Source organism: Monodelphis domestica, chromosome 7 (assembly GCF_027887165.1).
Source record: "Monodelphis domestica isolate mMonDom1 chromosome 7, mMonDom1.pri, whole genome shotgun sequence".
NCBI classification, from domain to species: Eukaryota; Metazoa; Chordata; class Mammalia; order Didelphimorphia; family Didelphidae; genus Monodelphis; species Monodelphis domestica.
This window is the reverse complement of record NC_077233.1, coordinates 8958937-8982444: the sequence shown is the minus strand read 5'-3', so window position 1 is coordinate 8982444 and position 23508 is coordinate 8958937. Positions and strand designations below refer to the sequence as shown.

The 23508-nt window shown below is 53.4% G+C and overlaps 2 protein-coding genes across 12 annotated transcripts in view; one reads left to right on the top strand and one right to left on the bottom strand.

The window, feature by feature from the left end:
- CHDH (choline dehydrogenase) overlaps positions 1–7550 on the top strand; it is a 33115-nt gene extending 25565 nt beyond the window's left edge. For all 4 annotated transcript variants that reach the window (XM_007500608.3, XM_016424626.2, XM_056804163.1 and 1 more), the window contains exons 4-9: positions 959–1110; positions 2422–2551; positions 3020–3154; positions 3773–3915; positions 5438–5540; positions 5762–7550. In XM_007500608.3, the coding sequence (XP_007500670.2) occupies positions 959–1110; positions 2422–2551; positions 3020–3154; positions 3773–3915; positions 5438–5540; positions 5762–6180 (1082 nt within the window). In that variant the 3' untranslated portion in view covers positions 6181–7550. The remainder of the gene's footprint in view (positions 1–958; positions 1111–2421; positions 2552–3019; positions 3155–3772; positions 3916–5437; positions 5541–5761) is intronic.
- An 11272-nt stretch (positions 7551–18822) lies between these two features.
- Positions 18823–23508, bottom strand: part of CACNA1D (calcium voltage-gated channel subunit alpha1 D) — a 353867-nt gene continuing 349181 nt past the window's right edge. For all 8 annotated transcript variants that reach the window (XM_056804154.1, XM_056804161.1, XM_056804153.1 and 5 more), the window contains 3 exons: positions 21430–21551; positions 20907–21227; positions 18823–20728 (listed from right to left, as the gene is read on the bottom strand). In XM_056804154.1, the coding sequence (XP_056660132.1) occupies positions 20435–20728; positions 20907–21227; positions 21430–21551 (737 nt within the window). In that variant the 3' untranslated portion in view covers positions 18823–20434. The remainder of the gene's footprint in view (positions 20729–20906; positions 21228–21429; positions 21552–23508) is intronic.

Here is a 23508-nt window from a genome sequence, read left to right as displayed (position 1 = left end):
ACTGAGAATAAATTAAGGGTAAACTCCAAAAGGAGAGAGAAAAGCGGGAAGAGAGGAGCCGCCAGACTGTTTCCCTTGCGGGGTTCCCTAACCTAGAACCCCAAACCTCCTCAGAGGGACTCCCCAAGGACCAGACTCGGGTCACAGACCAGGAAGATCCAGGTGGCAAAGGGGCAGCGGCCCACGCCCCTCTCTGGCCCCGTTTCCCTCGTCTGGGAGACACTGTGGTTTGGCGCTGACCGGGTCAGGCCCTACAGCTTTGCTGGGTGATCCAGATAAATGACACCCCCCCCCAGGTCTGGGACCTAACCAAGGTCACACAGCTAGTATGAGAAAGGCTGGCCCCATCCTGGCGGCTTCTCCTTCCTGAAGACCCTTTGGGTGGCTCAGGACAAAAACCTTCCAGAAGGCAGGACGTCCCTCAGCTGCAGACAGATGCTCAGGGGTGAGGGGCCGGGCCAGGATTCTCAGGATTCTCGGCCTTCTTCGATGACGGTCATCGGGTATTCTTCAAAATGGGCCCTGGAGCCCCTGGCAAAGTACTTCACAAGTATGGAGATAGCGCAGAGATGCTCTTCCCATTTTACAGAGGGGAAAACTAAGGTCTGAGAAGGGACGTGTTTGGCAGGCAGCCTTACCCTGTGGGCAGGAATTGAACCCAGATTTTGCTCTCTGCCTATTCAGCCCGCCCTCTGCCCCTCTCCTCATCTCCACTCCCATGACTGCCCAAGAAATGGACCTTTTAGTTAACTTGAGGCCTTGGGAGCTGGAAGGTGGCAGGGAATGGACGTGGGGACAGTCGTGGCGACGGCCTGAACACCTTCCAGAAGGGACTTAGTCGGGGCCCATTTTGGAGCCCGAGGGAGGGTCCTCTCCAGCGCCACAGGACAGCGATCACTCGCCCCCTTTCAGCTGGGCAGTGCAGAACTGAGCCGGGGCCGCTCTGCTCTCTCCCCAGGTCAGAGGTGGAGCGCCTCCATGGCTTACCTCCATCCCGCTCTGTGCCGAGAGAACCTGAAGGCAGAATCGGAGACCCTCGTGACCAAAATTCTCTTCAACGGGACCAGAGCTGTCGGCGTGGAGTACATGAAGGGTGGCGAGAGGAGGAAGGTCAGTGTAGCCTGGGAGCAGGCAGGAGGGGGCCAGGGCACTCCTTCCCCAGCGCCGAGGCCGGGCGACTGTCCGTTTTTGAGGGGCCCGAAGTGAAAGGGGTTTTAGCAGTCAGGGTAGAGAGGGGAGAGACCAATGAGGCGAGATGGCGAGGCCCATGTTAGCGAAAAGAGTGGGAGGCTGCCAGGGACGGTCTGATTGGAGAGGAAGAGTGAAGGCCAGGGGGAAAGTCCAGGGCAATGAGCCTGAATGGTTTGAAGGAGACTTTGGGGAAGATGGTGGAACCGTCGTCTTTCTGATGTGAGCACTTACAATGAAGGGGAGAATTCCAAGATCATGCTGCGGTCGCCGATTTACAAATATTACAGCTCGAGTCAAATGGACTTTCAGGAGCTTCGTTTACAAAAAGGTGGAAAGGGAAGAGTAGAGAAATGTAAGAGGGTAGAGTAAGAAGTCCATCCGATCACCCCAAATGTTGCTCCGGTCCCAGCTCAACCCAGGCAGGGCTCGTTAACCCCTCAGCCAGACCACTCGGTGGTGAATTAAACAGGGGTTTGATCCACACGGCCTCCTCCAAGAAGGGGAGGCCCCTCCAGTGCTCCTCTCTCCAGAAGCCAGGAAAGGAGGGTCGGTGTCTCACTCACCCAAGCGGAGCTCCAAAGGAGATGATCCAGGAGCAGCTTAACCAAAAGCAGTCCAAGAGCCACAGCCCCAGGCCGTAGCTCCAAGCTGCAGTCTCAGTCCAAGATCCTCCAAGCCCCAGATTCAGGCTGGAGACCGTCAGACAGGAAGTTCATCACCTTTTATAGTCTTTTTCCTATGTCACTTCCTGTCCCTTCTCCCACTTTATAGGAGCCCACTGTGGCCTTTACACTTGCCTAGCACCGCCCAGGGGCGGTCAGTCGCTTCTGGAGCTGAAGCTACTTTGAGCAAGTGGCCTGCAGACCTCCCCTGCTGGGGGTGAAGCCGGGGTTGTGGTTGGATTTTGTGGATTCGTTTAAAAATCGACAGGGGATGGGCGGAGCGTCATTCCATCTTCACAGCAGGCTGCCAGCCGGCCAGCCCTCTCCAGCCCGCTCCAGGCCGCCTCACCTCTCCAGGCTACGAGAAGAGCCTCCCACCTGGGGAGCCCAGGGGGGGGGCACACGGGGATCCCATTTCCCTCATTGAGGGCCCCGAGAGCATCCCCTCAGCCATCTGCTCCAACGTTTCTGCACCGTCCCGTTGGGTTCCCAGCCTGGAGAGTCGGCCTGCGCTCGAGGCTGCCCAGAGGGTCGTGGAGGGGCCGCTCATCCCGTCCTGACTTTGCAGGTTTATGCTAGCAAAGAGGTGATTCTGAGCGGAGGCGCCATCAACTCGCCGCAGCTGCTCATGCTGTCTGGAGTCGGGGATGCCAACGAGCTCAGGCGGCACCGGATCCCCGTCGTCTGCCACCTCCCGGGTACGCCGGCTCTTCCTTTCAGGCTTATGTGCGTCCGGCCGGCCTGGAGCAACGAGCCACAGAAGCTTCCCATCAGGGAGGGGCTCCCCTGGGGGCTGGGGCTGCCTCCACGAGCCTGCCAAGGCCTTGGTGCCCCCTGCATGTGCCCAGCACACGCACTTAATGCGAGCTTGGTGCGACCCGTAGTGAACCCCGGCGGGGCCCCGGCCAGACCTGGAGTCAGACACTCCCTCCCCCCCTCACTACAGTCCAGCGGGCAGTGCCTGAGCCAAGATCTCCAGGTTCCCTCCCCACCTGGCCTGGTGGCAGCTGCCCCAGGCTGTTCTCCTCCCCCAGGCAGGAGGCTTCCTGGAGGCGGCGGCTGCTGACAGCCTTTTGGACCAAGTTGGGGAGCAGAGGCGGGCCTGGGCCTGGGGATGGCCGTCCTGCGCCTGCCGCCCCTTGACTCGCCCTCCTCTCTCTGCCCAGGGGTGGGCCAGAACCTGCAGGACCACCTGGAGATGTACATCCAGCAGGAGTGCACACAGCCCATCACGCTGCACTCGGCCCAGAAGCCCATCCGGAGGATGAGCATCGGCCTCAAGTGGCTCTGGAGCTTCTCAGGTGGGCGCCAGGCCAGGGTGTGCCCGTCCAGCCACGCCGGCGGGGTGCCAGGCCTCAGTGTCCCCCGAGGCAGAATGGGAGCAATAGTCACCCCGAGGGACGGCTGGGAGGGTGGAGATGTCTGTGCAAAACTTGGCAAACCTTGAACTGACAGGAGGCACTCTTGTGTCCGTCCTCGTCATCCTTCCTCCCAGCCCAGCCCACCGGCCCTGAGACAGAAGGATGCCGTGGGGTTGGGCAGGGCCCCCTTCTCCCCACCACCTCTCTCCATATATGCCGATGCTCCCCAGGGGTGCCCACGCAGGCTATCCCAGAGGCTCCAAACCCCCCCCCCCCCCCCCAGCTTCACTGAAGGCTCAGAACTCTGGGACGTTGTCTGGGGAGGGCAGGAGAGGCTGCCCTGGCCGGGAGGGTCGGACCCCTGAATCCAGGGAAAGGGTGTGGCCAGTGGCCACGTCCGTCCCGGGAGGCCACCATGGCTCTCGGTTTCCTCCTTGGCGGGGCCTTGGGCGCCCTGTAGCATGAGGAGGGCGTCAGAGGCTGGCGAGCGTTGCAGTTGTTGAGCCTGGTGAGCCCCCCGGCTTGCGCCCCGACACGATGCTCCTGTTTCCTCCTCAGGGGATGGCGCGACGGCCCACCTGGAGACGGGCGGCTTCATCCGCAGCCGCCCAGGGGTCCTGCACCCCGACATTCAGTTCCACTTTCTGCCTTCTCAAGTGATCGATCACGGGCGCCGCCCCACCCAGCACGAGGCCTACCAGGTGAGCCGCAGCACAGCCAGCCTCCTCCCCTGCATTGCCCGAGGGAGGAGGGAGAGAGCAGAAAGAGCAGAGCCTCTGGGCGTCCCTCAGCCCTGCGGCCTCTGCTGCCTCCAAGCAGGTCCCAGGGTGGCCCGGCCCGTCCTCAGAGAACATGCACGAACACGGATTAACGAGGGGCTCTTCATGCGGGCAGGGGGTGCTGGGAGAGGCTTCAGGGGGCCACGAACTCAGGCGTGGACGGAGAATGGCCTCTTGGTACTTCTCTCCGTCCTCCCTCCCAGCCTAGAATCGGCCCTCCGATCGGCCCCGGGCAGTGGGGGGAAGTGACTCACCCAGGGTCACCCCACTCGTGTCTTAGTGGGGAAATCAAGAAGGAACCAAAGAATTGGGAAAGAGAACAGCTAGAAGGCGGCCCCTCCCCCAAGCAGAGCGTCAGCCGCAGAGTTGGGTCGGACTAGTCTGAGTAGGTTAGTGAAGATCTGCCTCAGCCGCCGCCGCCTCTCGATGCCAGGCTTATCGTTCCCCTCCGAACGCACCGAGCCTGGAGGAAAAGCCAGACTCTGTCTGGGTACGAGGGCGGACGCGGAACCCATCCGGGAGTCCCCTTTGGAATAGGAATCCTGGGCAGAATGTCATCTCCCAGACTGAGGGTGAAGGGACTCTGCGGTCATCACAGGCGGGGTCAGCCCGCCCTCCCCCCCCGGCCCCCCAAATGCCGCCAAGTCCCATCCCATCCCCCGATGGCAGCCAGCTCCGTCTCCTCTCCTGAGACGGCCCTTCAAATTCAGCCCAACTTCTGGTGCTCCCTGTCACACACTAGGAAGGGCGAGACCCGAACCCAGATCCTCCCAGCTCTACTGCCCGACCTCTAACCTCTCCTTGAAACTTGGCCATTCATTGAGTTATTTAGAAACACAGTTCTGAGACGGGCCCGAAGGCTTCCCTCAAGGCTCCAGCCCAGCCAGGGGGGCTTTCGGGGAGCACGCGGGGATGTCAGGCCGGGGGCAGGCGGAGGTGAAGGAGCTCCCGCTCACTCACTCACTGGCTCACTCACTGACTCTCTCGCTCACTCTCTCACACTCTCACTCACTCTCTCACTCTCTTTCACTCACTCACTCACTGGCTCACTCGCTCACTCTCTCACTGGCTCACTCACTCGCTCACTCTCTCGCTCACTCACTCTCTCACTGGCTCACTCACTCGCTCACTCTCTCGCTCACTCACTCATTCACTCATTCACTCACTCACTCACTGGCTCACTCTCTCACTCTCTCACTCACTCACTTTCTCTCTCACTCTCTCGCTCACTCACTCACTCTCGCTCACTCACTCACTTTCTCACTCACTTTCTCACTCACTCACTCTCACTCTCTCACTCGCTCACTCTCTCACTCGCTCACTCTCTCACTCTCTCACTCTCTCGCTCACTCACTCTCTCACTCGCTCACTCTCTCACTCGCTCACTGGCTCACCCGCTCCCTCATGCATTGACTTAGTGGCTCGCTGCTTTGGGCTCTCCCAGGTGCACGTGGGGACCATGCGGAGCCTGAGCGTGGGCTGGCTGAAGCTGAGGAGCACCAACCCCCTGGACCACCCCATCATCGAGCCCAACTACATGTCGACAGGTAACCCCCAGCCGGCTTGGGGCCTCTGGGGCCCCCAAATGGGGTGACGCGGAGCCTCTAGAAAGTGGGGAGGAGGCAGGGAGGCCTGCAGAGCCCCCGCACGGCCCATGGCGAGGAGGCTGGGTGGCCCCGGGCGAGTTTCTGTGCTCGCTGGGTCCCGGGTTGGCTCTGGAGGGGGCGCCGGGCTGGGGGGGCCTCACCGCCGTCTTCTCTCTCCACAGACGCCGACATCGAGGAGTTCCGCCAGTCGGTGAAGTTAACACGAGAGATCTTCGCCCAGAAAGCCCTGGAGCCGTTCCGGGGCCGCGAGCTGCAGCCGGGGAGCCATGTCAAGTCCGACCACGAGATCGACGCCTTCGTCAGGGCGAGGGCCGACAGCGCCTACCACCCCTCATGCACGTGCAAGATGGGCCACCCCTCGGACCCCGGGGCCGTCATCGACCCCCAGACCCGGGTGTACGGCGTGGAGAACCTCCGGGTGGTCGACGCCTCCATCATGCCCAGCGTGGTCAGCGGCAACCTGAACGCGCCCACCATCATGATGGCGGAGAAAGCGGCCGACCTCATCCGCGGGCGTCCGGCGCTCCGGGACACGGACGTCCCCGTGTACCAGCCCAAGAGCCTGGAAACCCAGCGCTGAGCCCTCAGCCGGCCCGGCGGGGGCTCGGCGTGACTGACGGACCCCAAAACTCGTTGCAGAATCATGGGGGGACGTCACGGGATGTGGCCAGGCCGAGGCGAGCCCTGTGAAGGGCTCCTGTTTTCTGTCAGAGAGCTTTTCAGACGGGTAGCCTGGAAACATGCCCAAATGGCAGGTCAGTTAGGTAGTCGCCTTAGCCGGGAAGTGCCCAGCGACCAACTCAGCCAGGAAAACCACCGGGGCACGGCGTCTCTTCCGAGCTCCTCACCCGGCTCAGGGCCCAGCTTCTGGGACTTTGCTTCTCTTTGGAGCACCCCCCCCCCCATCCCAGCCCCCTCCCCAAAGAGAAGAGCTTTTCGCTCAGTCTTCTGTGCCTTGAGGTGGGCAGATGGGCTCCCTGTGGGTGCTGATCCAGGCCCTCCTCTGGGCCTCAGGAAGGGGAGGGTTTCCTTCTCGGGATCCAGCTCTGAAACACCTTCATGTTTTGGAATGGTTCCATGGAGGCGATTGTCCAGAGACTGGCATCTGCCCTGAGGGAGCCCATTTTCAGTCTCCTTTGACTTGGCCAAAGCCTGCAGGAGGACGTGTGGCCGTGAAGGCTCAGCTCAGGCCTCTCCGTGTGGCCTTGAGTTTCCTCTTGCACAGAAGAGGGCAATCAGGATGGATGTGGGGGACGGTGGCCTGGGCCGGACCTGAGGACTGTAATTAAATTTAACTCTCCCCTGATAGTGAAGATTAAATTAACTTCCCAAAAGCTCATTTTTAGATTTAATCACCAAAAGTGTAAACATCCCACTTGATCATTGAGTGGGAGGTCAGTGACCCACGTGTGCAATAGTGGGTGACGAATCAGAATCAGACTGACTGCCCCTGGGCTGTCTTAAAGCAAAACTTCAACTGTGATTGGTGGACATAAAAATGAAGGAAGGCACAGGAAGTGCTGTAAAAGAAAGTGTCTTTAAAAGGGAGCAACAACTTCCTGTGAGAGATCTTCAGAAAGAACTTCGGCTTCTGCTGGAGTTTTGAATTCAAGTTGGAGGCTGGTGAAGAATCTGCTGACTGGACCTGAGGTTCTGTTTCTGGTGAGGCTGTTCTTAAATCTCTTCCTTTTGGACTGACACATGGTGAGTGGAAAGCTGCCTCCTTTCCTGGATTTTCCGAAGAGACCAGCCTCAGGAGAGACCTACCTCTTGAGAGAGAGACTGCCCCAGGTCCTTGGCTACAAGGGTCCAGGCCTCTCCAGCTAAGGACTAAACTCCCCTGCCTGGGTGTGCTCAGGCTCGATATGCTACCCTCTCCTCTCTGATTTCCTACTTCACTCTTTCTATATTTTGTAAATAAATTGCAAATAAATCTCTTTTGGAATTAAATTCCTGGCAACCCTATTCTGAAATGATCTGGTTCAACCCTTATATAAAACCCCTTTTCTCACCCCTTACAGGACAGAGTGAGACAGATGGACGGGAGCATTTGGCTTCCTTCTGAGCCCCGTGAGTGTCACGCGGTGTTGCTTTGGGTTTGGAAAGCACCTTACACACATGATCTCATGCAAATGCTCAGGGAAGGCCTCGACTTCTTAAAAACTCAACAAAGCCACGTACATGCTCTGTCTCCCTTTCTCACACACTTGACCAGGGAGTTTTGAACCAAAGTTCAGCATCATCTCAGCCAGCCTAGACCCCAACGTCGCCTTCTTTTCTTCCCCTTCCACCCGCAGTCGCCCACCTGTAGCCTAAAGACCCCAGAAATGGAGACCCAGTCGAGGCTGGGCCAACCACTGCCGATCTCCCAAAACCTTGACTCATAGGAAGCGGTGACGGCAGCTCGTGCACCAAGCATGTTCCTTCTCATGGAAAGGTCTGGCTGCAGTGACCACTCGGGAGACCAGAGCAGCCATCTGTGGGTTTTAAAATTAATAACTATTATATTTTAAAATTTTATTAATAACTAGGGCAAAAGAACTGCCTGACTTCAGCCTGGTCACAGGTCCAAGAGAAGATGAGGGAGGAGTTACAGCCACTTAACTTGATTGTATAATCATGCAAAATGCAGGGACACAGTAAAAGGGAACTTTGGGAAATACTAAGGGACTTCTGGGGGATGAAGTCCAAAGGCCCAAAATCTCCATTTATATATACCCCCCTGTGATCCTGTTGGGAAACCAGTTTCCTCGAAAGGATCATGGGAACATAACTTAAAAATTGCAATAATTTGTGGATAAGAGGAAAAGAGAACAAAACCGATGATTACTAGGTTGACAAAAAGCCAATTTGGGGTCAGTCCCCTTTGGCATCAGAGTATCCATTCAAAACAAGGGCATTTCAGGCCCCCATAGTTCAATTCACCTGCCAGAGTTCACTCTGCATCTTCTAGTGCAGCATGTGGTCTCTGCAGGCATCTCTCTTCATGGCGCATTCTGGATTCTGGGAGGTAGCAAGTTTCTTGTCCTAAAATTGCTCAAATTTAAACCAAAGTTCACAACAATAACTTGGCCCCCCTGAGGTGAGTAATAACAAATGCAGGGATCACTCAGGGATGCATGGCTGAGTTATGAGGTATATGAATGAATTTGCAAAAGAAAATAAAAAACATGAAAAATTCCAAGTAAAAGAGAAAAATAACTTGTGAATGAAATACAAAATGTAAAAGTCTTATGTCAAAAAATCTAAAGGAAAAACAAATTTATAACAGGTCCTTGAATCATGGCCCAATTAAAATGATTGAATCAATTATGCATTTACCCAGTAAATAGCCAGGACTATAGAAAGTTTGCCACACGATGAAAGACAGAAAAGAGACTAGATTATAGGAACCAAGTAGGAGCCAAATTTGAGATGCTTGTTAGAATGTGGGGCAAGGAAGATCTGCCTTTGGCACATGTTAAAGAGCTGCAAGTTCGAATCCCAAACAAGTTCAAATCCTCTTGTCTTGGCTCAAAATTGCATCAATCCCACTGGGATCTGGTCTCTTGGACCTTGTGCTCCATAAGCACTATGCAGGTGCTCTGTGTTTCTGTAGCACTGTACAGTGGCTCTTTTATATATTCCCTTCTTCTGGAATAGGACAGAATCATGAAGCAAAGTCCCATAATTCTTTTAAACAATCAATGGCATCATTTTTATAGTCTAAAGCTTTGGGGGCATGCATTAATATTAGAACATTTTTTTATTTATGTATTTAAATGTATTTAAAACATTACTACAAAATCAAAAAAGTTAAAGAAAAATCTCAATACTGTTAACGTGCTTCAAATACAAAAAGGAGAGAAAAAACTCAGATGCTATATTGCACATGCAAGGAAAAACAATAATAAAGTTTTAAAAATAAATATATAGCTTATAATCAGTGACACTGTGTCAGCCAAGAAGAGATAGAATATAAAGGTTCTTCACTAAAAAATGAGATCCATTTGCTTTTTAACTTGGCCATGAATCATGGTGTGGGTCCATTATGATTTTCAGAATAAAATAGTAATACAGTAGATAATGCTCATTCAAAGAAGCACCAAAGTCTTCAAAATTCACAGTAGCCCAGTTAATTACAATAGCAAATAAACCCACTATCATATTTCATATAAGTTGCTATATGACATAAAAAAAAAAACATGAACTGATGGATATTTGTCACAATTTTTACAGATGTAGCAAATCTTTCAACCTTAGCAAACATTTTTAAACTAAGTAAAACTTATTGGGGTCTAGAACATCATCAAGAAATCTAGATTGTTCTGGTGGAAGTAAATTAAACTGAAGAGTTAAATTATTATGCATGCATAGAATCTCTTTTTGACTTCTTGCTTTATATGAACTTTTTACCTTTAATACAACATTCGTTATTATATATATATATATATATATATATCTTTTAAATATATATCTCCATTCAGAAATCCCTAGTTATTTAAAATTATTTCTGAAGACCCCTTAAAATTACAATTTAAATTCTTAGCTCATTAAATTCTCCAAAGGTTGTATATAGCTTTTGATAAAGTCCATCCATCATCATCTCTGTGACAATTCACAAAGGCAACATGTGATCTTAAATGGATCTAATGATAACGGTTTGGGCAAGATGTTCATGGGCAAAGGTAAAGGTACAAATTAAAGATCAATATAGGCAAAACATAGTAGCTTAAAATGATTCAGTATAACAGAAAGATATTGATTAAATTAAAACAGATAAACTTAAAAACAAATTTAAACCTTAAAGCAATCAGTAAATACAATAATATAAACGAATGAGAAGGTACAGACAGGCAGTGCAGTCAAAATCCTTTTCACCAATTCCAATAGACTTGTTCAATATTATAGGAGGAGAATAAACTCAAAATAGTTCCAGATCTCTTTTAAAGTTTCCTTCCCCTCCCCCCATATTTATTATCCATTTAGATTTCTTTTGTCAGAGGTCTGAATTTTCTCATAGAAGCACAGAGCAGAATCTCCACTCTGCATGTTGAGAGCAGATAGGATGTTTAGAACTTTGCCAAAATATTTCAGGTTGGTTTGTAGTTTAAGCAGCCTAGTTTGTGGCATATTCTCTAGGAGAGGGAAATAAAGTGGGAAATCTCCAATGAAAATAAGTCCCAGGAAAAGAATTAAGCAGATCCAAACTGCACTTTTTAGCTCTACCAACTCAAACTGATGTTTCAAAGTTTCAAGCATGCTTTGCAAAAGCATTTTCCTGAGCTGAATGGGTTTGTTTAAAGAGTAAACAGAAAGAAGCAAAACTTTGAGGGAAAACAATAGCGTATTTGCATATGAGAGAAAACATACTTCTTCTTGGTGTTTTGGGAAAGAAGGGGGGGGGCAGAAGTCAAGCTTATTCCCCCAAATCAACTTTAAATATACTGATTTGGAACTAACTGCCCTCCCTATGAAAAACCTTTATTAACAGCCTTCTAAACTAGGAGTCCAGGATCAGCCTTAAAAAAATCTGCTTGAAAATTAGAAGGTGTGGGGTTCTTTTCTCCATGCTGAAAAAATGGCTATGGAAGACTAGAAATATACACATGGAGTGTGGAAAGGGATTGGAAAGATTTTTATATGTCACCTTTTGGGGAAGAAAAATGGCTGGCATTTGCCGGCTTTTGTGGCAAGAGCCTCCGCAAGAGGAGGCTCCAAGCTGGTTGGAGAGTGGTGAGGAAATGCTGGCCAAGCAGATGGGCAGGAGGAACCGGCAGTGGCAGGTGGCAGGGTGGGGCAGGAACGCAGACGCACCCCACCATAGATCCTTGTGGTGGGCAGCGACAGGGCAAATTTACTATCTTTACTGTAAATTTGCTCAAAAAAGTTTGAGAATTTGTAGTCCCTTTGTGGTCGCCAAAATGTGGGTTTTAAAATTAATAATCAATAACTACATATTATATTTTAAAAGTTTTATTAATAACTAAAACAAAAGAACTGCCTGGCTTCAGCCCAGTCACAGGTCCAAGAGAGGATGAGGGAGGAGTTACAGCCACTTAAATATAATCATGCAAAATGCAGGGAGGCAGGAAAAGGGAATTTTGGGAAATACTAAGGGACTTCTGGGGGATGAAGTCCAAAGGCTCAAAATCTCCATTTACATACGTCCCTGCCAGGTCTCTGGGACTCCCTCACAGAGGTCAGTCTTTGGACCTGAAAATAGGATGGATTGTTCTGCAGAGCCCCATGAAATGTCAGCCCTGAAGTCCGTGTTTGCAGTAGGAGCTTCTCGGGTCGGGGCAGGGAGACCAGCAGTGTGGCCCCTGGGGTGGGGGTGGGGACGAACCTGACCCCCCTACAGAACCGGATGCCACAGACCCTCCCCCACGTGCTGATGTGGGATGTGGATGTCACACTGCCCTGGGTGGTCTTGCCCAGGCAGCTCCTTCAGCACGTGAGCCAATAAAACAGAAAATCGATTCAAGGAGGAGCTGGAGAGATTGGGGCGCCCCGACACCAGGGACGTAAGCAGATGAATCCTCCACTGGATGGTCTCAACACGCCTGTCCTTCAAGAAGCAGAAATGGCTGGGGGCTGGGGGCAGGGAAGGCACCAGGACCAGGGTGGATGGCGCTGCGGGGGGTGGGGGGTGGAGTGGAAGGACTCGGAACTGGAAGGGGACTTGGGGAGCCGAGGGAAGGGGCAGCAGCCCACCCAGGCATCACCCAGCCTCCTTTGGGGGAACCTGGTGGTCTGGTCTGGGGGGGGGAAATCTCATGTAAGGGCAACCAGGCAGCCCGGATCTGCTTGGGGCACTTGGCTGCCCGTGGACTAGCTGACAGATCATTGTCTCTTCCTCTGGCCACGGCAGAGTTGCCAAAAGTGGTCCGTTTACCCGCCACCCATCCTCCATTTCTCCAACCTCGTTTGCTTTTTCTGGGTTGCGAGCTGGGTCTGTCCTGCCTTAAACCATGATCGCAATGAAAACACTCTTCCGCCATCTTTGTGCTGCTCGGTGGCTGCATTGTCATTTCCAGAAGCTTCTCTCTCCTTGCTGAGGATCTGGCCGGAGGGCAGTGGGTGAGGAGAAGTAGAAAACATACCTTTTAGCCCTGACCTTCTGCCTCATCGGGGCTGAGGCAGGTGCGCCCAAGCTAGGCCATGGGAGTGAAGGGACTCACCCAGAGTTACACCGCTGGGAAGTGTCTGAAGTCACATTGGAACCCGGGACCTCCAGGCTCCAGGTCTCCCCGCTGCCCCCAGTAGAGGATGTGAAGAAAAACAAAACCAGCTTCCAAAGGAGCCCCCAAGAGCCAAAGGGCAAAGCTGCGAACTCTGGGTCCTACAGAGAAATGCTGAGGAGATGACTGTGTCCTGAATGGCATGAATAAGAAGGATGAATTGATCATGATCCACAGCATTGACACAGGGCAGCTCCCTGGAGAATTTCTCAGAAGTCCATCAAAGGCTGTAAAGAGCAGAAATCGGGCCCCAAGTCAGTCATGGCAGAGATTGGCTTCTTCCCTGGTGCCATTTCTCCCTCTTTTTTGCCCTCAACTAACTATAATTTTCTATTCTTTTATTTTATTTTATTTGTTTATTTTAAACCCTCACCTTCCATCTTGGAATCATTACTGTGCATTGGCTCCAAGGCAGAAGAGCAGTAAGGGCTAGGCAATGAGGGTCAAGTGACTTGCCCAGGGTCACACAGCTGGGAAGTGTCTGAGGCCAGATTTGAACCCAGGACCTCCCCTCTCTGGGCCTGGCTCTCCATCCACTAAGCCACCCAGCTGCCCCCAATTTTCTATTCTTTTAAACCATTTCCTTCCAACTTAGAATCCACAGTGTGTGTCAGCTCTGAGGCAGAAGCACAGGGAAGGCCGGGCAATGGGGCTTCAGTGACTTGCCCAGGGTCACGTGGCTGAGAAGTGTCTGAGGCCACATTGGAAGCCTCCCAGGCTCTCCATCCCCCGAACCGTAGAGCTGCCCTTGACCAGCTGTCATTTTCAAGACTTCCAAAGCCCAGACCCCAGAGGCAAAGGTACTACGTAGATGTCAGTCATCCACCTGGACCCCCGTGGGAATAGCATCCCTTACAGGTCAAAAAGGAAACTTTTCTTGTACAGAAAGGGAAATTGGGGAGCTTTCTTGGGAAAGCAACACCCCGGAAGTGGTCAGAAAATGGGACAGAAGAGCCGTGGCAATGGTGGCTGCCGGGGTTTCCTCCTGTTCCACTCCCGGGCCTCAATGATGTTTTGGTCACATAATTGCTCGTGTGGAGAAACAGATGGACCAAATGCTGGAGCTGGAAGGAGGAGAATCTGATCAGCTCTTCTGAACATCTTAAAATGAACATTTGTCCAGATTGTTCTGCTCAAACAGCTGCCCTGAGGGGGCCTCCTGGTGCGCCCCTGCCTGTGGAGTGCCGGGCTCGGCCAAGCAGCGCACTGGAGAAAGGGTGCCGAGGACTGGGGGAGCATCTAAAGATGGGGAGCTGCGGGGGGGGGGGGAGGGGGCTGCTTTGACTTCATGCCAAGATCGAAAGACCAGGGAATGTCTTAGGAGAGACAAAACTGTCAGCCTCAGATCTCTTTCCACTTCCTCCCTTCTCTCAGCCCCCAAGACCTGGCTCCGCCGGCCCATGTCTCTGCATTCCCAGCGACTCTCTCCAGTCTTGGCGATAACCATCCTCTTTCACTTCCCACAAACACCAACTCCCTCGATCCAATCCAGTCTCTCCCCAGTCTTCCTCCCTTCCTTCTCTTCCTTCCTTCCTTCCTTCCTTCCTTCCTTCCTTCCTTCCTTCCTTCCTTCCTTCCTTCCTTCCTTTCCTCCTTCCTTTCTTCCTTCCTTCTCTCCCTCTTTCCTTCCTTCCTTCCTTCCTTCCTTCCTTCCTTCCTTCCTTCCTTCCTTCCTTCCTTCCTTCCTTCCTTCCTTCCTTCCTTCCTTCCTTCCTTCCTTCCTTCCTTCCTTCCCTCCTTCCTTTCTTCCTTCCCTCCTTCCCTCCCTCCTTCCTTCCTTCCTTCCTTCCTTCCTTACTTCCTTCCTTACTTCCTTCCTTCCTTTCCTCCTTCCTTTCTTCCTTCCTTCTCTCCCTCTTTCCTTCCTTCCTTCCTTCCTTCCTTCCTTCCTTCCTTCCTTCCTTCCTTCCTTCCTTCCTTCCCTCCTTCCTTCCTTCCCTCCCTCTTTCCTTCCTTCCTTCCTTCCTTCCTTCCTTCCTTCCTTCCTTCCTTCCTTCCTTCCTTCCTTCCTTCCTTCCTTCCTTCCTTCCTTCCTTCCTTCCCTCCTTCCTTTCTTCCTTCCCTCCTTCCCTCCCTCCTTCCTTCCTTCCTTCCTTCCTTCCTTCCTTCCTTCCTTCCTTCCTTCCTTCCTTCCTTCCTTCCTTCCTTCCTTCCTTCCTTCCTTCCTTCCTTCCCTCCTTCCTTCCTTCCCTCCCTCTTTCCTTCCTTCCTTCCTTCCTTCCTTCCTCCCTCCCTCCCTTCCTTCCTTCCTTCCTTCCTTCCTTCCTTCCTTCCCTCCTTCCCTCCTTCCCTCCCTCCTTCCTTCCTTCCTTCCTTCCTTCCTCCCTCCCTCCCTCCCTCCCTCCCTCCCTCCCTTCCTTCCTTCCTTCCTTCCTTCCTTCCTTCCTTCCTTCCTTCCTTCTCTTCCTTCCTTCCTTCCTTCCTTCCTTCCTTCCTTCCTTCCTTCCTTCCTTCCTTCCTTCCTTCCTTCCTTCCTTCCTTCTTCTTTCTTCCTCCCCCCATGGCCTCCATTCCCTCCACCCCTCAATGCTCAGCTTTCACTTTCCTCCTTCACCAATATTATCAGTTCCATTTGACACTGGCCTTTACCCCGAGTCCTTTGATCTCATAGTCTAACATTTCTTCCCCTGAATCACACCCACGACCTTGGCGGTGTGCCTGGCTCAGCTGCTGACCAAGTCTGGAGTCCCCCAACTGTGTTCACTAGATTGCCTGTAAATGCATGTTATTTACTCTGCACTGGGGGCTCCGTGCCGCAGGGAGCTCCTTCACTGGGCCTTCATTGATTCTGTCCTGCTCCCCACAGGAGTTGCTGCAGACCTTCTCCCCCCTCCCCCAGCACCCTGCCCTGACCCCCTTTGGAGGCTCCCCTCGTCCGTTGGTGTGGGTGCTCCTCCCTGACATCAGGCCCGCCTTCTCCCCTTTACTCCGGGCTCAGCAGATCACCGCTCCGGCTCGTCCTCCGGATGCCCTCACTTTCCACTTCTCAGCAGACGGTCCCACAGCCCTGCTTCCTCCGCACTCAACTCTGACCTCTCACTACTAGTTCCTTGGGTGATGCCTGGAAACCCATGCAAGCCTCGCCTCCCCCCAGCCAAAAAAGGTTGTCCTCTTACGCCTTCACCTTGCATCGTCTCTCTAGTTTCCAAATTATTATTATTTTTTTAATTAGAACTCTCACTTTCTGTCTTAGAATCAATTCCATGTATTGGTTCCAAGGCAGAAGGGTGGTCAGGGCTAAGCAATGGGGGTCAAGTGACTTACTCAGGGTCACCCAGCTGGGAGGTGTCTGAGGTCAGATTTGAACCCAGGACCTCCCCTCTCTGGGCCTGGCTCTCCATCCACTGAGCCACCCAGCTGCCCCCTTCCAAATTATTTTTTGAACATTCATTACAATTTTTTTGGTTTCAAATTTGCTCCCTTCCTTCCATTCCTCTTGCAGCTGTTGAGAATGATCTGACCAAAGTGAGCAGAGTTGCCTAGTCGTCAGTTGGGTTCTTCTCCGCCCTTCTTGACCTCTCTTCACATTCAGCATCAGGCCGCCCTCTCCTCTGGGATGCTCTTCTCAGAGCGTCTTCTTCCCCCTGTCTGATGACTCTCCAGGCTCATTTGTCTTCTGATTGTTGAGGGTCCTCCCAGGCCTCGTCTTTCCATCTTCCACACCCTCTCTGGGTGGTACTGATTCACATGGTGACTCCTGGATCCCAGAACTTCCTCGTTTCCATGCCACATCTGCAGCTGCCTCGTGGATCTTTAGAACTGGCTGCTTCCTGGGCACCCGAAGCCAAACCTGTCTGAAACAAGACATCTTCTCCCTCAGACGCGTCTCTTCTACCTCTCTCCATTTTGGAGACCGCCATCTTTCTTTTTATCTCAGTGTGTGAGTCTGGTGATCGCCCTCCACCCTCCACCCTCCACCCCACATACCTCATCAATGTCCAAGTCTCAGATCTCTCTACATCCACTGAACCTCGCCCCAGACCCTCACCTGCTCTCCTTCCATGGACTCCTCCCACAGCCTCCCCATGGGCCTCCCTCCCACATCTCTATCTACTCTGGGTTGCCCTCACTTTCTGGCTGAATTCCAGGAGCTCCCTAGAACTCCAAAGGGAAACCAGGTGGTTAATCCTAGGATTGAATTCATTTCCTATTCGCATCCTTATGCCTGAAGGAGCCTCCTTCCTCATCTTGGCTTCCCAGAATTCCTGGTTTCTTGACAGACTCTGCAGTGGATGATCGATCCCGTCCAAACCATCTTGGACCCATTTTGTACAGACGGGCATTGACAAGGGAAGAAGCATTTATTAAGGGCTTACCATGGGCCAGTGCGAAGCGCTATAGAAATACGGCATTTGATTCTCACCACAACCCTGAAAGGTATTCCATTATGAACCCCTTTTTGAAGAAGGAGATTGAGACCAACAGAAGGGAAGAGCCTTGCCCAGGGTCACACAGCTAGTGAGTGTCGGAGGCCAGATTTAAACTCGGGTCTCCTGGAGCCACCAGAGTGCCAGGTCTACAGACAGTAAGAGTCATGGCCCTGAGTTCCAATTTGGCCTCCGACATACACTAGCTGTGTGACCCTTGACAAGTCACTTCACCTTGTTTGTCTCAATTTCCTCATGTGGGAAAGGAGCTGGAGAAGGAATTGGCAAGCCTCTCCAGTATCTTTGCCAAGAAAACCCCAAACGAGGTCAGGAAGACTCAGTCACGACTGAAAAACAACTTCCTGCCTCAAGGCCTGGAGCTTTGTGCCCTGTGGTGCCCCCAGCCCAGAAGGAGTGGCACCGCAGGTGCTTGATCAATTTATTGATCACTTAGGCACTGGATCAGCCCCTTTAGGCCAGTAGGGCCAATTGAACCTTTTTTCAGCCAATTATGTCCCTTCCTTGGAATGCCCAGATGCCCTTGGCCCAGGGGCACAGGAGGATGTGGATTTCTGCTTTGTGCCAGATTTCTCTGCCCTGCAGAAAAAAGAAGAGAGAATCTGGCTGCTGAGAGATGCGATTCTCCCCAAGCCTCTCCCTCACCTTCCTCGCGGCCAAACTCAAGGCAGGTTACTTTGGGAGAGAGCTGGCGCGCTTGATTTAAGCCCGCCAATACTGCAGGGGACAGCCGGTCAGACCCTTCCCTGGGAGGCCCCAAGCTCTCGTCTCCTCTTCTCAGGAGCTCTCCCTGCTGACAGCACCCAACCCCCCAAACTCCCCCGTGCCCAGCACTTTCTGTGGCAGCGACTGCTTTCTTCATGGCCTTCTTGTTGGGAAGGGGAGGCACGCCCAAGGACGGAAGTGCCTGTTGTTCAGGGGAGTTAGTGGGAAAGGGAACTTATGGGTCTTCTTAGCTAATCTCCTTGAGGAAACTGAAGAGAAATCCTGGAGTGAAATGGGGCCCGAGAAGAAGAGCTTGGGGGACTCTGGCCAAACTGTCGTCATCTTGGAACACTTCCTGTTCGGACCCTGCCCTGGAAATGCCCTTCACCGAGGCAGAACTGAAGCTGCTTTGCACCTTGGGGGTCTTAGAGGGTCCCCGGGGGGGCAGAGAGAGGGCAAGTGACTTCTGGAGGGTCCCAATTGGGATGGAGCAGAGGCAAGACTTGACTTGGGTCTTCCTGACTCAGGCTGCCACCCAACCAGAGGGGCCAATTCAGCAAATGCTGATCGCATGACCTCACTCCTGCCCACCACCCATGATGAAATGACTGATTTTTCAGTCCCTGCCATGACAAACTCACTCATTTGGTCAGTGATCGAGTCCAGTGTAAGGTGGACGGGCCAGCCTGCTATGGCGCCCCTGTAGAAGGGTCCCGTTGGCAGGGGATTACCTCAGAGAGCCCTTCTACACGAGGGCTGTGCATTCACGCGCCTGCAGGATCTCGGGAGACCTGCTGGAAATGATGGCCAAGAAGAGTGGCCACAGGCCGCATGGGGCACCCTGGCCCGTTGGCCCACCACCTCCCAAATCCGTCCTGAGGCAAAGCTATTAGTAACGGAGGCTCCAGGTATAATAAAATGATGACACGGTTTTATTCCGAAGAATAGTTTGCATTTTAATACAAAATGATGTAGGTCAAGAAATAGTCCTTTTACAAACCTTAAGGTATTTGCCTGGATTTGTAATAAGAATGATTCAAGAAGAGGTCCGTGAGGTCTCCATTACAAAGTGTCATTATGTACAAAAACGTCTGACTGGTTTTCTGTGTAGGATTAAAAAAAAAAAGAAACCGAGCTGAAAGTGCTACCCATCCTTTGAGCGCTCGCCAAGCCCGCCGCCGCTTAAGAAGGGAAGGAAGCCTCTCAGCTCGAGTCTGTCCAAAGTTGGCTCAAGATCCCGGAATGGAGGCCCACGACGGCGTCCTCAACCCTTCGGCCCTCCTTTGATTGCATAAAGAGGAAGCCTTTAAGGAGACCACAGAGACCAGCCAAAAGGAGGAGCGGAAGAGGTTGTCTCCGTCCATCCCAGGATATGCTCGCTGCTCCTGCCCTCTCCCCACCCCGCCCAGTTGACAAGCAGCTGAATGAGTCCCTCCGGACAAGGCTAGCCATTGCATTTGCCTGGATCACCATGTCGGTAGCCGATATGCAAAAAGGGAAAAGCAGCCTCCAAACCCCTTTGCTCACGGCCAGTGACCAGAGGCTGGGGACCTAAGACACGATGGCGGCCCACGCTGGGTTCAAAGGGTGCTACAGCTTCCAATCAGGTGGGCCTTTCACAGACGTGGGCCCTCGAAGAAGAGTCGCTTGTGCATACCTTATTGAAAGAGTTTGTGTCGACTCAAAAGATTTGAGAAAATGTCATTGGGTCAAGTTTCTCGGAGCTCAAGATTTTGCTTTCCAAAGAAATTCACATTGAAGCACTAAGGTGGCTCGGTTGGGATCGTCGCGGTAGCTCTGCACACCCCAGTAAAAGCACGGGGAGGTTCTCCCGGCCGAAGGAAGGAAGGAAGGAAGCGGCGAGAAGCCCAGTGAGTCGGCTGCGGGGATATTGCTGCAGCTCCATCGGGGTACAATAATTACAAAATATAGACCATCTCTTTACAAATACAAATTAGAGTATGTTACAGCCATGTACAGGAAATGTCTAGGATAGCGTTTTGGAACAAACAACCTCATCTAATGCTACGTTTACCTGGTTTGCGGTTATTCCAGTGTTCATTTGCCCTTAATGCGACAGTCAGAAAATAGACTATCTCCAAGATATTTTCCTATGTAAACTGGTGTTACAGAACAGAGTGGGGGCTATTTTTTCCCTTTTCCTACCTCTGATAGGTAGTGACAGGATCTCTCAGAAGAGGCTCAGACAGAAATGGGGTACAGTTAGGGGGAGGGGAGGGGGGACATGGGCAGGGGGACTTGATGCGCTGTCATCGCCACTTCTCATCCTTTGTCTCAGGGTGCGGCCCCCATAGATGCTTTCCACCCAAGCCCTTTAGAAAGATAGCCATGCGGGCTCCTAGGATGCTCTCTGGGCCTGCTTCACGCCTTCTCCAGGAGGGAGGGCGGCTCCCTGGCAGGCTTATGGCTTCCCTGAAAGGCGCCTCTCCTTGGACCAGTCAGACTGGCGCCTGACCGGAGGGAGGCCCTCCGGCTATTTACACAAGGCTCTCTCCAAACACTACAAGGTAGTAATGCAAATCATCTCATCAGCCAAGTCCTCCTCATATCTCCCCGCCTCAGCTTCCTCATCGCTGTAGCCCGGCCCGAAGTCGGGGAAGTCGTCCTCTCGTCTGCTCAGGATGGGGCACACGTCCCCGTTGGTGCCGCTGCTCACGTTGCCATTGAGGAGGTTGCTGGCCGCGCTCTCCATCTCGTCGATGGTCATGTCGCAAGCGTCCGCGATCTCGTGTTTCGTGGCAGACACGAATTTCGGGTCCCTGGCGTAGCGGCCGAGGCCCTCCGATATCAGGACCTGAAAAGCAAAGGCGCGCCTGGGTCAGCTGATCGCATGCCAAGAGAACTCGTCACCCCAAGAAAAAGGCCACGTGGGGCCGGCCGGGAGCCTCTCCGCAGCACCCCTTCTGGCCGCTCCATCGGAAGCGCCATGAGGGAAGTCAGACCCGGCATTTCTGGGGGCAGCAGAGACTCACGGCTTCCACCAGGCTGTCGGCGCTCCTCTGCTTGTCGCTGTGCTTGTGCCGGAAGTCGCTGGGGATGGTCAGACTGGCGGGCGTGAACGTCCGGTAGGAGATCTCCGGGTCGTCCGTGTACCAGGAGCTCCGGTGCAGGGAGGGCAGGCTTCCGTTCATCTGGTCCAGGGAGTCGGACCGCTCCACTTGGATCAGCGGCGTGTAGTAGGGCGTCCGGTCCCTGTAGGGGGGCGTGGCTGGCGGGGTGGCCCACGACCTGGTCGAGTGGCTCGGCGAGTATTTCTGGGCTTTACTAGAATCCAGGCCTGCAACAGCCATGATCTGGGGAGAAAGGAAACCCGTGGGAAGCCTCGCAGGCCCGCCCGCAGCTCATTCGGACTTCAGTCGGGTTTTCCTCTCCCCACTTACTGTGAGTCACGTTGCACAGGAGAAACCCAAGGGAAGGGGTTCAAAGAGAATTGGGGAAACCAAGGTTGGGTGAGCCGAAGAAAGGCCAGCCTGGGGGCGGGGGGCGGGCACTCACCTGCTGCTGCATCAGGTGCAGGGGCAGAGCGGCCCGGTGGTGGAAGGAGGGGGACAGGGGCAGCTCGTCCTGACTGCTCTGCCGGCGCAGGCACTCGAAGTTGAAGGATGACCTCCGATGAGCTGCGGACAAAAGGCGACTGTTCAGAGCCCGGCTGTCGGGCTGAGCGCTAGCATAGAGGCAAGCCCAGAGGAAGCCCGGCTGTGCCCGGGTAAGAACAATAAAATGCCATCCAGGTGACGTAATTATTAAATGGACCCTTGAAATACTCCAAAGTAAATTTAAACCATTCACCCCCAAAATACCGGGAGCCCCCCCCCCCCAGTCAGAGGGAAGGCAAGGCAAGGAGAGTTCTAGTGCCCGAATCCCCGCTCATGGCGGCTGTGAGGTCCAAGGGCAGCACAGAGGCCCCTGGGATGCTCGGCAGGAGCTGTAAGTAGCCCCCTGGGGCCAGAGAGGGGGGCTCCTACGAGGGATCCCCACTGACAGGGCAGTGCCCGGGCTGACATGAGTTTTTACCATAAATTCTGTTTCTACGTGGCTGCTGCGGGGGAGCCTGAGGGAGATGCTCCCACCCTCCACCCAGGTGAGGGAGGCAGCCCTGGGAGAAACTTCCCAGACCTGATCTCATTCGATAGTGCTGCCGTTATCTCCACTTTACAGCAGAGGAAACAGAGGCAGGCGGGACTGTCTGGGGATCACATACTGGTCCTAGGGGGTCAGATTTGAATTCAGTTCCTCTTGACTCTGGGCCCTGCGCTCTGCCCACTGTCCCACCTTGCTGCCTGCCTAGCCTTAAACCCCAAAGTGTTCCCTCGATTCCGATGATGCCTAGCAGAGAGCTTGTGGCCCCCCAAGAAACTCGCTCCATTTTCTTCTCGATTCCCCGGGCCAAGTCAATTTCTCAAGTGAAAGGCTTTACCTGGGTCTGCATTAACCTGTCTCCCCCTCCTCTGGACGTCGGGGATATCTCTGGGTCCCCCTCACTATTCCTCCCACTTTGGGATTATTTGCAAACGTCAATTCTTCCATCCCAGAAAGGACACGCGGCACACGCAGGCAGGGGGCTCCTTCCAGCATCGCATGCCCATTCTCCCTTCCTGTCTGCCTTTCTGGAAGAACCACCCTGGAGGATGCATCGGGACTTTGTCAGAATCCAAGGAGAGCCAACCTTCTGCTTCACCTGTCCAGTCCTCACTGGAAATCCTGTTCACCTGGGGCTGAGCTGCCACTCTGAAGTCACTGCTTTCTTTCCCAAGGGCTTCCTAACCATCCTTTGAATAATGCATTCAAGCTGGGACCGCTGGGTGGCTCAGACAGTCAGGCCCAGAGATGGGAGGTCCCGAGTCCGAATCTGGCCTCAGACACTTCCTAGCAGAGTGACCCTGGGTGAGTCACTTCACCCCCATGGCCCAGCTTCTGCCTTAGAGCCTATACTGAGTGCTGGTTCTAAATGAGGGCTGAGGACTTTTAAAATAAGAACCGTAATGATGCATCCCAGCATTTGGCCAGGCACTGCCTTCACGCCACCTAGTATGGAGTTGGCAGACTTCAATTCAGAACAAGCTTCACCATTTTTGGATCCTCTGAGACCCCTCACCCTCACTCCCACGTTCCAGCTTCTCCATGCCAGACAGTTCAGCCGGACCAAGGCAGCTCGGAGTTCCTGCGATGGATCCATCCATCCATCCATCCTTCCTTCCTTCCTTTTCCTTCCCTTCCTTCCTTCTTCCCTCCCTCCCTCCTTCCTTCCTTCTTCCTTCCTCCCTCCCTTCTTTCCTTCTTTCCTTCCTTCCTTCCTTCTTCCCTCCCTTCCTTCCTTCCTTCTTCCTTCCTTCCTTCCTCCCTCCCTTCTTTCCTTCCTTCCTTCCCTCCCTCGCACGCTTCTCTTTGGTTCACTTTGGCTCCACATCTCCTCCAGCCACCACCCTTATACCGACGGGCCTGAATATGGCCGCCTTCTGCCACTGCCTTCTCTGGACGGTGCCCTCCAGGCCAGCCCGTTCCTCTCTGCAGCTCTGCTCAGGGGTCTTCAGTGGCCCCCGATTCCTCATAAAGTTTAAGGACGTGCTTGTGGCA